This window comes from Coffea arabica, chromosome 2c (assembly GCF_036785885.1).
Source record: "Coffea arabica cultivar ET-39 chromosome 2c, Coffea Arabica ET-39 HiFi, whole genome shotgun sequence".
In the NCBI taxonomy this organism is placed as follows: domain Eukaryota; kingdom Viridiplantae; phylum Streptophyta; class Magnoliopsida; order Gentianales; family Rubiaceae; genus Coffea; species Coffea arabica.
In genome coordinates this window covers 31,145,261-31,157,931 of record NC_092312.1, presented here as the reverse complement: position 1 = coordinate 31,157,931, position 12,671 = coordinate 31,145,261, and the positions used below count along the sequence as shown (strand labels likewise).

Sequence of the window (12,671 nt, the reverse complement as noted above, 5' to 3'; positions counted from 1 at the left end):
TTGCAGTTTCTAGAGAAGTAGCTTATGTTCACCAATTCTTCTTCAATTTTGTTTTCATTATCAACAATGTTACTACATCTAGCAAACGTAATAATGAATTAAAGGAGGCTCAAGCAATTGAAGTTGCTACTAAGATTGTTAATGGTGAACTTGAAACTGGAAGGGGGCTTAATCAAATTGGCACTTTAAAACGAGTTGGAGATACTCGTTAGGGTTCTCATTTGGATTCTATTTCTAGTTTATTGAAAATGTTCAATGCTACTTGTGTGGTTTTAAGTAACATTGCAGTAAATGGAGGTTCATACTCTCAACGTGGAGATGCAAATTTTGTTTTGAATCAGTTGTTATCTTTTAAGTTTGTTTTCACTTTGCATCTTATGAAAGACATTGTGGAAATTACTCATCTTTTTTGTATAGCATTGCAACGTAAATCTCAAGATATTTTGAATGCAATGTATCTTGTCTCAAGCACAACAAAGCTACTGAAGAATTTTCGAGATTCGGGATGGGATGATTTCTTGGTGAAAGTTAAATTATTTTTTGAGCAACATCAAATTGATATCCCATGTATGAATGCTCAATATATTGCAAGACGTGGTAGATCTCGAAGTCATCATGATGAGATTAGTGTGGAGCATTATTATCGAATGGATATATTGCTTGCAACAATTGATTATCAATTGCAAGAGTTACATAGCAGGTTTAATGATCACACCGTGGAATTGCTTGTTTTGAGCACTGTTTTGGATCCTAGAAATGGATTTATAATGTTCAAGATAGATGATATTTGTAAACTTGCAAAGAAGTTCTATCTGAATGATTTTATGGAGCAAGAACTAGTACGTCTAAAAATAGAATTTCAACATTTTGAACTCGGCATTCCAAATCATCATGAATTGCAAGAATTATCTGGTATTCATGAGTTATGTCAAGGCTTGGTGAAGACAAGAAAATCAGTGATATATTCTCTTATTGATAGATTGATTAGACTTGTTCTTACTCTTCCTGTATCAACTGCAATTACAGAGTGGGCATTTTCAATTATGAAAATAATCAAAACAAACCTCCAAAATAAGATGGAAGATAATTTCTTGAATGATTGTCTAACTGTGTATATAGAAAAGGAAGTTGCTAAAAAATTTAGCAGTGATTCAATCATAGATGAATTTAGTTCTATGAAAGAGCGTAGAGCTCAATTTACTTCTAAGAAAAGATGTTGAAATTTCAAAGTATGTTAACATAACTTTTATCTTTTTTCAATTGAAAATAGTTACATTTATATTACATGGTTATATATATATTGCATAAGTGGCATATTGGAGAGCATCTTCTCATAATGTGTAAATTGGATGGTTTGTGATGTTATAAGATATTTAATGAAAGGTTATCTTTTTTGTTAATTTTTGTTATGATTGTACCGCATATTTATGAATAGACGTACCTTTATAATTAAATTTAATATTTGATATTTTTAGATGTCATATATTTAAATAGAAGAAAATTATTTTGAACATAATATATTAAGATAATTTTATTAGGAAAAAATTTTGGCCCCCCCAAAAAAAATTTTCTGGCTCCGTCACTGGACTGACAAGATTTGACTTCACATCAAATTTTAAAAACCTAAACATCCTATTTTCTGGAAGTATACAGGTCATTTATAGAGAATAGGGGACATTTGGTATTGATCCTATAGGAAAGATTGCTAATTACCGGTGGTATTCGGACTTTTTTATTATTTAGACTATAACAAATAAAGCAAGTAAATTTATACTGCTAACATGCAACTAAAGTAGTAAAATTGACAAAAAAATGTGCTTAAAGTAAGGAATTCTTATCTACGCATGCAAATGAAATAATTGGTCAATTGAGTTTATTACCTTATTAGTTATAGCGTAATTTCCAAATGTACGTAATATATGCTTTTCCCAATATGCCAACCATGCTTATAACTATTCCGCACCCACTAAAGTGATATGAAAATAATTATAGATTCATTCAATTTTTATGAAATTACATGAAACAAGTCATCAAAGCTACAAAGGTGTAACCCTACATTAGTGACTTAATTCCTTAGATTTAATACTTTCATGAACTAGTATTGAATCACAATGGTTATTGATGAAACAACACCTTTAGATGATCACTAATAACCAATTAATCATGATTGTAGAAGCAAAATTGTTAAATAACTTGGTTAAGAAATAAACTCATATAACCATAAAAACATCACTTAATAATCATAGAAGTTCATCCACTCTCTTAGGTTTACAAACTACCAAAATTTAAAAGTTAAGAAAACAAGAACCAAACTTCTATAACTAAACTTTAGAATTAATATAAGAAATAAAGTGATCGAAAAGATGTCACCCATATCACTTAAGGATGGCAACGCAGCCATCCAGCAAGGAGAGTCATGGGACAGGAGGTGGGGCGAGGCGGGAGCAGGAGCAGGGGCAGAGGGATTTTTCTTCTCCTATTTTAAACAGAGCTGGGGATTGGGGAGGATATGTGAGAACCCGAGAAATTATGTGCATATCCTAAAATTATTTTATTTTATTTACTGTGATATTAGAAATATTAGATATAACGAATGAATGGTTAAATTAAATGTCTAATTGAATCTCTATAAAATTGAGAATTAGAAAATAAATTCAATAAGTACATGTCTAGAAGTGTAGAAAAATTTTATGAATTAAATAAATATATGGCGTGCATATCATAAATTGTGATTAATTGCGAATATTACTAGACACGTAACATACACTAAAAATTTAACAAGTACATGTCTAATGAGGTTTTCTTAAAGTTAAATGTGTCAAAATCAATGTAAGAAAATTTTCCCAAAAATACGAATGAAGTAGGAGTTCATACATGAAATCATAAAATTTGAGGCCTTAGGGAGTAATTAAACTATAACTAAAAGACCAAATTAACCTTAAAAGTCTAGACTAATTACCATGCGGCCATCACACAAATTATCAGAATTTAGAAACCAACCAAGAGAAAGGAATACATTTCATTGAACCGAATGCTAGCCCTATTAGATTAAGCGGTGGAAATGAAATTTGGGGCAGTGAAATAAGACAGCTGCCAGGAGGGAAATGTTTCTAAGCTAGCTGAGTAAGCATCGACCAAATGAGAGAGTACCTTAAAGACATGAAACTAGCGGACTGAGAGCAAAAACAAACAAAAGATGATTCCTTTCTTGCTTTCTTCCTAAAGCAGACTCGAGTGAGTGAAACGGAGTGTGAGGGAAAAGAAAGTGAAGCTTCACCATTAGCTATCTATACGAACGAAAACAAAAGGGAGGTCGAGTGAGGAGTTGTGATAGCAAACTTGAGCAGCCTGCAACACCGAGTGAAGAAGATTGAGTGATCAGCCGAGTGAAGGAGTACACTTTACTTCTCTTCATATCAACCAGACCTTAAGAGCAAGACCGAGAGAAACTAAGACATATTTCTCTCATCTCAGTACACAATCAAAAGGGAGAAAAGGAAGCATTTCTGATTTCCTCTTGCTTCCAGTGCAACCGAGAGTGAGGAGGAGAGAGTTAGACAGTGTTAGCTGCATTCATCCAGCTTGTGACCTTAGAACCGTGAACCAAGAGTGAGTACAAAGAGGTGAAACCAGTCTGCAATTCACGTATCAACTGCATCAGTGAGGGAAAAAGGGTAGAGCTGGTGCAAAAGTTAGAAAGACCGAAGCTAGGAGCAGGAGCAATCTGCAACTATTAAAACTTAACGGAAAAAGGTAAGAATCTTGTAACCACTCTTTCATTTCTGGAATATAACTGAATATATGGGCTGCATGTTAGTTTTTAGCAAAGAATAATAAGTTTTAACTGAGGAGAAATCTGACAAAGGAGCGAAATTGAAACTGGACTGAATCTGTTGAGCCTTGAGTTGAAAATAAAGAAGGAAACTTGCTGGAAAATGTTGTATTTTAGTGAGGGAATGAGTCTTAGCTGAGCATAACGTTGCTAAGTAACTGACTAGAAAGAGAGAGGAAAAGAAACTAGCAACCGAGAGGAGTAAGCTGGAAATGATAGAAATAGCTGCTGGAATTCTGTCCACTTCAACCGAGAGAAGGGAAAGAAACTTACCAGGTTTCCTTACGAACTTTGGCTCCAAAAATTCCACCTTGAGACCTGATTTGTTGCATAGTATTTTAGCTGCAGCTTGCTTGGAAGATTTATATCTGGATAGAGAAACTATGAAAAGCTTCCTGTTGCATAACTAGCTGCTGCAGGAATCCCTTTCAATATTGGCCGAGAGAAGGCCTGGTTCAGCTATTGTTTCAGTCCATTAGCTCTAAACTTTACGTTGCCGTAGGATACTGTGGCCGAAGTTACCATTTGCATGATTAGTGGGAGTAAGGAAATGAAGAAAATGAGAGGGACCGTTCTGCGTTCGGAATGGCCGAACCGCAGGACTTGCTTGTGACTGAAATTTCTTAACAAAATTCTGCTCCTTTCTTGCTGAATTAACTACGAACATTTGGACTGCTACATTGCTTGAGGATGTCATGAAGAAATTCTTGATTAAAAGCTGTGGGCTGCCAAAAAAATTATCCATCATGACCGAAAGAGAGAATTAAATTTCTGATCAGCCTTTCCTTCGAAACCTTAACTGTAAACTTTTATGTGTGTGGGTTAAGGCTACTCGGTAGCTTGAAAACTATCTTTTGCATGACGAGCTGGAGTGAAACCGAAGAGATTGGGGAGGAAAGAAACTGCAAACCAAGCCGCTGTGTCACTGGAAAAGTTAATGATAACACAACTGCTAATAACAGATTTAGTGTGTGACTTTGATCGAATAAATTGTTGAACTTAGGTATTATTTTCACTGGTTTATGCTGAACCAAATGTACATTACGTATATAGTGTTTTAAGCAAGTAAAATTGGAGTTCTGCTGAAAATTGGAAGTAATATTGCTGGAATTTTTATTGATGGCCGAGATAACAATAGAATAAGTCCTATGGTGTTTTAGAGACTCCAAAGTAACTCGTTACAGCTATATACCTAAAATGGCTTATAACCACTTAAGCTTGTTTTCACCAGTATTTTAAAGACTATAAAACTTGAGAAGCTCGTGTAGTGAAATAAAATTTAAAGTGCACACAACTTAGACTTTGGCTAGATAAAAGGAGAACCAATGGAGTGTTTCTAAGCTTGCATCTTAGGATTCTGAGTGGAAAATAGATTACAGCTAATTCAAATACCTATAAGATTATAACCTTAGAACATGTGTATAATTCTTGGTTTAAATGATAAAATTAATAAGTTTCAAAATAAAATGAAGGATAAATAGTAAATAAAGAATAAATTTGTATTTCAAGGTCAAACCTGATTTTAATAGTTTAAATAATAAAATAAGAATGATAAGTGATCACTTACGAATTATATATTTACCTTGAACTTATTAAATTGCCCCAGGAAATAGCGGTGAGCCAGGAAACAAACTCGAGACTCGTGAATAGTTCATTGAATCTTGGTGAGTGTTTTCCGAATTTATATATTAAACTACTTATGTGTACTTAAGTGAAATTATGTGACAAATGTACTTATTATGAAATATTGCTAAGTGATCCATTGCAAAGTGTATCTCAATTGTCCCTCACCTTCTAAGTCCGGAGTGTACTTTATCGCACTCGGCTTAGTTGAGTTTGAAGGTTGATAATTGATCAAGTGATATTGTAAGTGTGCATGGCTGTAAGCCGTGTGTGTACTTTATCACGTTGGTTGAACTGGGCCCCAAAACTCTATGTTCAACGGACTATTTGAGCCAGCAAAGGACTTGGTCGGGTAGGACGGTAGCTTTGGGTAAGTGTTCGGTATACTCGAGTATTACCACGAAGTAGCAGATTACTGATATTGATATGGCCATCCAAGTGAGGGAAGTGTTTATTATTTTGGAGGTCATAAGGAGGAGTTTGGCGGAGTGTGTAGTGCATTGAAGTGACTCTAATGCAAGCACCGTATCCTTTTAAAAGTGATTGTTCAGTGAAGTGGTTCCTCAATTGCTAATGAAAGTGATTGTACAGTGAAATATGCACTACTTGCTTAATTGTACTGATTTAAGTGTTTATTGATTGTTGCTTGCATGGAAATCTCACGGGCGTAAGCTCACCCTTTTAGCTTTGTTTTCTTTACAGGAGTCGGAGATTAAAGAGTGATTGGATTGAACTAGAAAGTTATATTGGGAAGATCCGTTATTCTATGTATATAGTGTAGTCATGGTCTCTTTTGAATTTTGAGACGGTTGAATCTTTTGTTTGAGTTGCTGTGATATTAAGAATGGATATTTAGAACAAGTATTTTGTTTTTTTTATTGGACAAATTTATGTTTCAAACTGATTCGAGATGTACTTAAGAGTGAATGTTCAGTTATCCAATGGTAATGTTATCTTTGAAGTTAAAGTGAGTGAGTGAGTCCTGGCGAGAGCCAGGCAGGTGATCCGCTAAATTCTAGGATATGCCCTAGGAAAAGGTGGGGTCGTCACAGGATACCTCTACACTATCTTCGCATCGTCCCCTGCTACTAATATAAAGTTAAAAAAATAAATATCTATATATAGTTTTTTATCGTTTTTAATTTACTTGAATTTTTTAGAAAACGTAAGTTATTCATCAAAAATTAAAATAAATATAATGGTTGTGAGTTTAGATTTGCTATATACATTAAATATGCATCAACAATATATGGATATCTATTATAATATGAGAACAAAAAAAATCATAATTTCTATGATAAAACAATGTTTTTGTTATTTTTAGTTTACTTCAAATTTTTTTACATATTGTAAGTCATTTAAACAAATATGATGATTATAAGTTTAGGTTTGCTATCAAAAGTAGAGAAATGAATTTAAAAAAATCAAAATGATTTTTAATCTTGATTTTACATTGAAATATTTAGTTAAGAATCTAAAAAATTATTTTACAATGTTGTTATTGATGTTATATATAAAAATAATGTCAAAATGAAAAATAAAAAATGTAATTAAATAGCCGGGAGAATGGAGCAGGGCAATAGAAAAAGCGAAAGACAAAGCAAGGGTGGCAGGAGATTTAAGAGGATGGGGTGGGGGACGGGGCAGGGATCCCCTACCTCATTGCTATCCGTATTGTCACTTGAAATCCAAATTTTGTCTCAACTTCATCTCTGTCTAGCTACATATAAGAATTGAATGAAACTAACTACACTAAATTATACTACACTAATAAACTAATGCAGAAGGGAGTTTGACTACAACACCCATCCGTCGAGCAAGGTCGACTCAGGATCCCAATTCATGGATCTCTCGATTCAAATGTCAATAGTTGAATCGGTGTTTTACTACAAATCATGTCAATTTAGGATCCCATTTGAGCAAGAATTGGAATGGAATAATAGGAAATTCTAGTGAAAGACTACATTTTGTGTAGTTTCTCTAGATTACAAGGTTCAGCAAAAATGTGTCTTGCAAGGCCTATTTATAGAAAAATCGAGGTCTAAAATAACTTGTTAAAGTTGATGCAAAATTGCTTCTTGAAATCACTAAAAGTGGATTCTACGAGCCTCCATGATTTCTCAGGCAGTTCTCAGAGAAATTGCTTAAAAAAAAAACGATTCAAAAAGGTTGTGTCAATAAGCCATATGTTGCTAAGCTGAAATGAGGTTATGCGGAGTAGGTCGCATAACATCCTCGTAATTGCTCACATGCAGGTTTGGCACATTTCTGATGATTTTGGAAATTGCTCTATTTTTGCACTAAATTGAACCACAAATTTCTCAATGATAGAAGGTGAACTAGTTTTTACACAAAACATGAAAATTGTAGATAATTGAGTACCCTTTCCAATGCATCAAGAATTATCTCATTTGGATGCCTGTAGACCAAAAATGATAGAAATACCCCTAAATGGTCAGAAGCCTATTTCAGCTTTTTGCAATAGAAATACAGCTATATTTTTTAGCTTTTTGACCATGAAAACTCATGAACTAGATTTTCATGTCTCATATAAAATGTAACCCTATATCTTAGCTTCAAAATGATTAAAGAGTCATTTAAATCCAATGCTTGTATCTTGAGTTATAGCCAACATATTAGAAAGTGTCAGAATTGTCAAACTTTTCTTCTTTTGAATTTGATTGCATTTCACACTTTGAACATATTACACTCCATATTCACTTTAAATTACTTCAAATCATCAAGGACCATTCAAATATCTTCGTACTTAACTCCATTGGATGATTGAGTCATTAAACCCTACAAAAACATGAAGTTTTCACCATTTTAATCTATAGAAATGAAAATTTTCTTACTTAAACCACAAATTGTAAAATTCATTAGAAAACTGGTTATTTAGCTATTTAAATAACTAAAATACACCAAAAACTAAGTAATAAAATATGCTTAAAACATGCAAAATACATACTTATTAGAGAGAGTGTAAGTGAGAGGTTTTGGATTCGAGACCTCCCACTGACACTGAGAAAAAGACTCTCTGTTTGATCAAGAAATGATCGGAACCAAAGAGATTAACTTTGATTACTGAAGTTCAACTTTGAATAAAACACAGTTTCACTTCAAAAAGATCTTCTCATGAATTAAATGTGCTTGAAGTGTTTTTTTTTTTCCTTAGGAATTAATCTGTTTTTCTTTCTACAAAAAAAAAAAAATTCTACTTTATGGGCAATTTCGACTTTTCACTTGTTCTATAACACTAAATTAACAAAAGTTAGGGTATCCGTTACTTAGTCAAATCATAGGTTTATTTGGTAATATGGTCAAATGTCAAGGGAGGTAAATGTATTTAACCCTATCTGTTATGTTATTACATATTATTGTGTTAATGTCTACATATGTTACATAATTGGGATTAGCAATTATAGAAGCCCTAGAGTTGTCAATTACTCGGCCGACCTACATACTCCGGAATCCATGTCAATAATGCAATTATTAAAATATGGAGAAATATTATTTGCATTTTACACTCTCATCATTTATTTTATCATATAATCTAATAAATGAAAATATATGATTAAAATGATATTGAGAGTGTAATTAATAAGAATAGGAGTGCAAATAACATTTTCCTAAAATGCGGGACACTTTAAGTCCATATCTCATTATTAACCAAAAAAAAAGTCCATATCCGATGAAGACACTGAACCAACGTCCGGTCCAGTCCCTTTCGGTGGTCCAAAATTGCGTCCCCGCGGCCATATTTGACTGTCACAATTACAAACTAGTTCACTATGCATTGAAAGATCAATTTTCCACAATTTCATTATTGAAGCATTTTCATGCAACTTTCCGTTGACTTGTCTATTTATATCTTGCCAAATTATGAATAAAGTTGCTCATTTTGAAGGCCATTGTTCATCTATAAGAGTATTTTACTGTTAAGTTTATGTTTAAATTGATGACCACGCAAAACTAAAACCAAATTGCAAGATGTCACCGTGAACTCCAAATCCTAGCTCAAATGGTCAAAAAAAACTTCACAACAAAGTAGTGATATAGTATTGTGACGATGACTGGATGACTGGATGACTGGATATACATTTCAGATAGAGAAGATGGCTGGATATACATTTAAGACTCTAATGTATAGGTTCCGTTGTGAATTAGTTACTGGCTAAAATGATCTTCCAATCTCATTTAAACTTCCTAAATTCCTCATCAAATGGCTAGTTTTTTGCAACGAATCTTTTGTCCAACTTCTTGAGTTACTCTCTTTCTCACAATTTATTATATTACTATTTCTCCTTCGTAAACATCATGTTTTAGTTCTTTATTATTTTCTTAAGATTCAGTAACTATTAATTAAGTAAAAAATGAATACAAGAGTTTAAAAAAAAACTATATATAATAGAAAATTAAAAAATAAGCAGAAATTGCATTAAAAATTCTCATTTTTTACACATTTTGATTTTTTTTAAATCTGTTAAATTTTATGTATTACTAAATTAATAGTTATTGGATCTTAAGGAAACAAAAAAAAAACTAAAACATAATGTTTATAAAGGAAAAATAATAATATAATAAAAAGTGGAATTGAGAATGGGACAAAAGATGTGTTGCACTAGTTTTTGCTGTTTTGGTACATTGTTCACTCCCTAATGCCAAACTAAACTTACTGATCAACAATTACATCAGTTGCATAAGTCGCACAAAAGTCATTAACAGAAAGCTTTGTCCTCAATCACCCACCTGCTGATAGTAGCGATTCTGCAACAAAGGAGGAAGTGTGTGAAAATGGCTTGTCCATTGAAGATGGATATGATAACTTAAAATCACTGAAACCTTCGTGACATGCAAAAGACAGGCCAGTGGTAGAAATCCCAAGTGAGAGTAAATCTGGTAGTGCCAAAGCGCTGTCCAAGTATAGAACAACTTTACGCATGCTTGGCCTTGCCGTGGCCTCTGACTGCGAGCACAACAATCCGAGCTTCATAACCAATTCCACCTCCTCTTTCACATAATCAAGCCCCATGTTTGGATCAACTGCTTCAAGAATTTGCCCTTTGTTCCAGCAAGAAAATACCCAATCAACCAAAATGGCATCCTCTGTTGGGGGATGTGGTTCTGTTGGTCTTCTGCCGCAGACTACCTCAAGCAAAAATGCCCCAAAGGCATATACGTCTGTTTTGGTTGTAGCCTTGCCAGTTCTAGTATGCTCTGGTGCGAGGTATCCAAGTGTTCCAACAACATGAGTTGTTTGAGGGTCTGTTCCATGATCATACAATCTGGCAAGCCCGAAATCTCCTAATCTTCCATTCAATTCACTGTCTAACAGGACGTTGCTGGCCTTTACATCTCTGTGGATCACTATTTGTTCCCATCCTTCATGTAGATAAAACAATCCAGACGCTACACCTCTTATGACTCGAAATCTTTGGCTCCAATTGAGGGTGCACTCACGCTGCTCATATAGAAATCTGTCCAGGCTTCCATTTGGCATGTATTCATAAACCAATAGCAGTTCATCTTTTCGCCTGCAGTAACCTAAAAGCGGAACCAAATTTCTGTGGCGTAACCGGCCTATGCTGACGATTTCTGCCACAAATTCTTTCATTCCTTGCCTGGAATCATGAGATACCCTCTTGACAGCAACCTCAAGTTTGGAGCTAGGCAGGATGCCGTGATATACCTTACCAAAACCCCCGCTTCCTAGCAATCCCTTGTCCCTGAACCCTTTTGTAGCGATGTACAAATCTTTGTACTTGAATCTGTGAGGACCATACTCACGCTCCCAATCATCAAGCACTTCTGCAAACTTCTTATTAATTCTCACACGATATATTACACCAGAGATTGCAATTGACAGGGAAGCAATCAAAATGATAGGTAAACCAATTGTTAAAACTTTGGACTTTTTCTTAGGCCCAACTCGTGGAAGCTTAGGAAGTTGAGCAAGATCGAGCCCTTGAGCCACACCGTTCATCTTGAAACTCCATCCCAGAAGACAATGGGAGGTCGGCACAGAACCCGTAGATGATGAAAATCCGACATACATGATTTCGTTTAGTACTGGTGAAAGATCATAAGGTAAAGATAAAAGAGGTTTGTTTGGTTTACCAGCATATATTGGAGCTAATGTGACACTTATATGCTTAGCTGTTCCATCATAGTCGACCCAAACTTGCATTGCTTTACCACTAATAAGAGTCAAGTTCTGAAAAACGTCGTTGCCATCGGAATAATAACCTGCATGCTCCGCTAGTGTGGAGTTCAGCCCGTTGATGTCAATCCCAACGTGGTTATTATTGATATCATGGAACTCTTCGCTTTCGATCGTGTCAAGTTCCACTGCAAAGACATGATTGGTCGGTTTTCCATTGTTTGTTTCATTGAAGAGGCCGAGATGGTGACTAGGAAGGGCTCCCGGAAGGCCTCTTCTTGGTGCAATCACGAAAGCAATTCCGTGGCCGCTCAAAATAGGATATTCAGACACTACAGCAAAGATGAAGGTGGTGGAAAAGGAGAAAGCTGAGGAATCAGCTGAATCCTTGAAGCTGACAGGATTAGGAAAGAAGGCATGACCTAGCTGTTGCGTGGTGGCATCAGTTAGCTTCAAGAGGCCATTTGGCGTGACCTCAGCTATACCGTCCATGCTCAAGTTCGTGGAACGGAATCCATTGTAGGTGATACTAAGGTCCTGGGAAGATGCAAAGCCCACTAGAGCAGAAACCACTAGTATAAACTTGATCAAAATCAACATGGCCAGATGATGGCTGAATGCTGATACTAGCTTGAAAATCCGTCAAAAATCCGATGGTGCAAGGTTAAGTAATTTCTTTGCTTGCCATTTGTCAAGATGGAATCATCAGGATTGATTGACTCTCATCAATCCATCCAAAAACCATCACTGTCATGTACATTGTAATGTGACTCCAATTTCTTAACCTTACTCTCACATGGTAACTACTCTATACAATCTTCAGATCACATTCTAAGAAGCTTCTGGCATTACTTAGAATTGTTGAACAAAATTCTGGGAAGGTGATAAAAGTCTTGATTTTTTTCATCTAGAACGTTAGCAATTTGCAATTGATTGACGTGTGCCTTGATAAATTCTACCAAATGAATGTCCCCACAATGCTGCACTGGAGGACTACGTGCCTGCGGAGGCTTTGGATAGTCAATGTCGCGTCTTTGAACTCCAATTCCAGTGGTC

General features: G+C 34.9%; 2 protein-coding genes and 1 long non-coding RNA gene across 3 annotated transcripts; 2 read left to right on the top strand and 1 right to left on the bottom strand.

Annotated features, from left to right (window-relative positions):
• Positions 1-248: 248 nt before the first annotated feature.
• Positions 249-1,220, top strand: LOC113724258 (uncharacterized). The gene has a single exon (XM_072076912.1). The coding sequence runs from the start codon at positions 249-251 to the stop codon at positions 1,218-1,220; it is 972 nt and encodes a 323-aa protein (XP_071933013.1).
• A 1,965-nt stretch (positions 1,221-3,185) lies between these two features.
• LOC140035300 (uncharacterized) lies at positions 3,186-6,426 on the top strand. The gene is made up of 3 exons (XR_011839320.1): positions 3,186-3,753; positions 5,439-5,496; positions 6,158-6,426. It is a non-coding gene; the product is annotated as an uncharacterized lncRNA (long non-coding RNA).
• Positions 6,427-10,055: 3,629 nt separating this feature from the next.
• On the bottom strand, positions 10,056-12,420 carry LOC113727181 (L-type lectin-domain containing receptor kinase IV.1-like). Its single transcript, XM_027251201.2, has one exon. The coding sequence runs from the start codon at positions 12,213-12,215 to the stop codon at positions 10,197-10,199; it is 2,019 nt and encodes a 672-aa protein (XP_027107002.1). The 5' UTR covers positions 12,216-12,420; the 3' UTR covers positions 10,056-10,196.
• Positions 12,421-12,671: the final 251 nt, after the last annotated feature.

Bases quoted from the DNA above. Each gene is read 5' to 3' on its own strand.
- LOC113724258 (XM_072076912.1), top strand. From the start codon at position 249: ATGTTCAATGCTACTTGTGTGGTTTTAAGTAACATTGCAGTAAATGGA.
- LOC113727181 (XM_027251201.2), bottom strand. From the start codon at position 12,215: ATGTTGATTTTGATCAAGTTTATACTAGTGGTTTCTGCTCTAGTGGGC.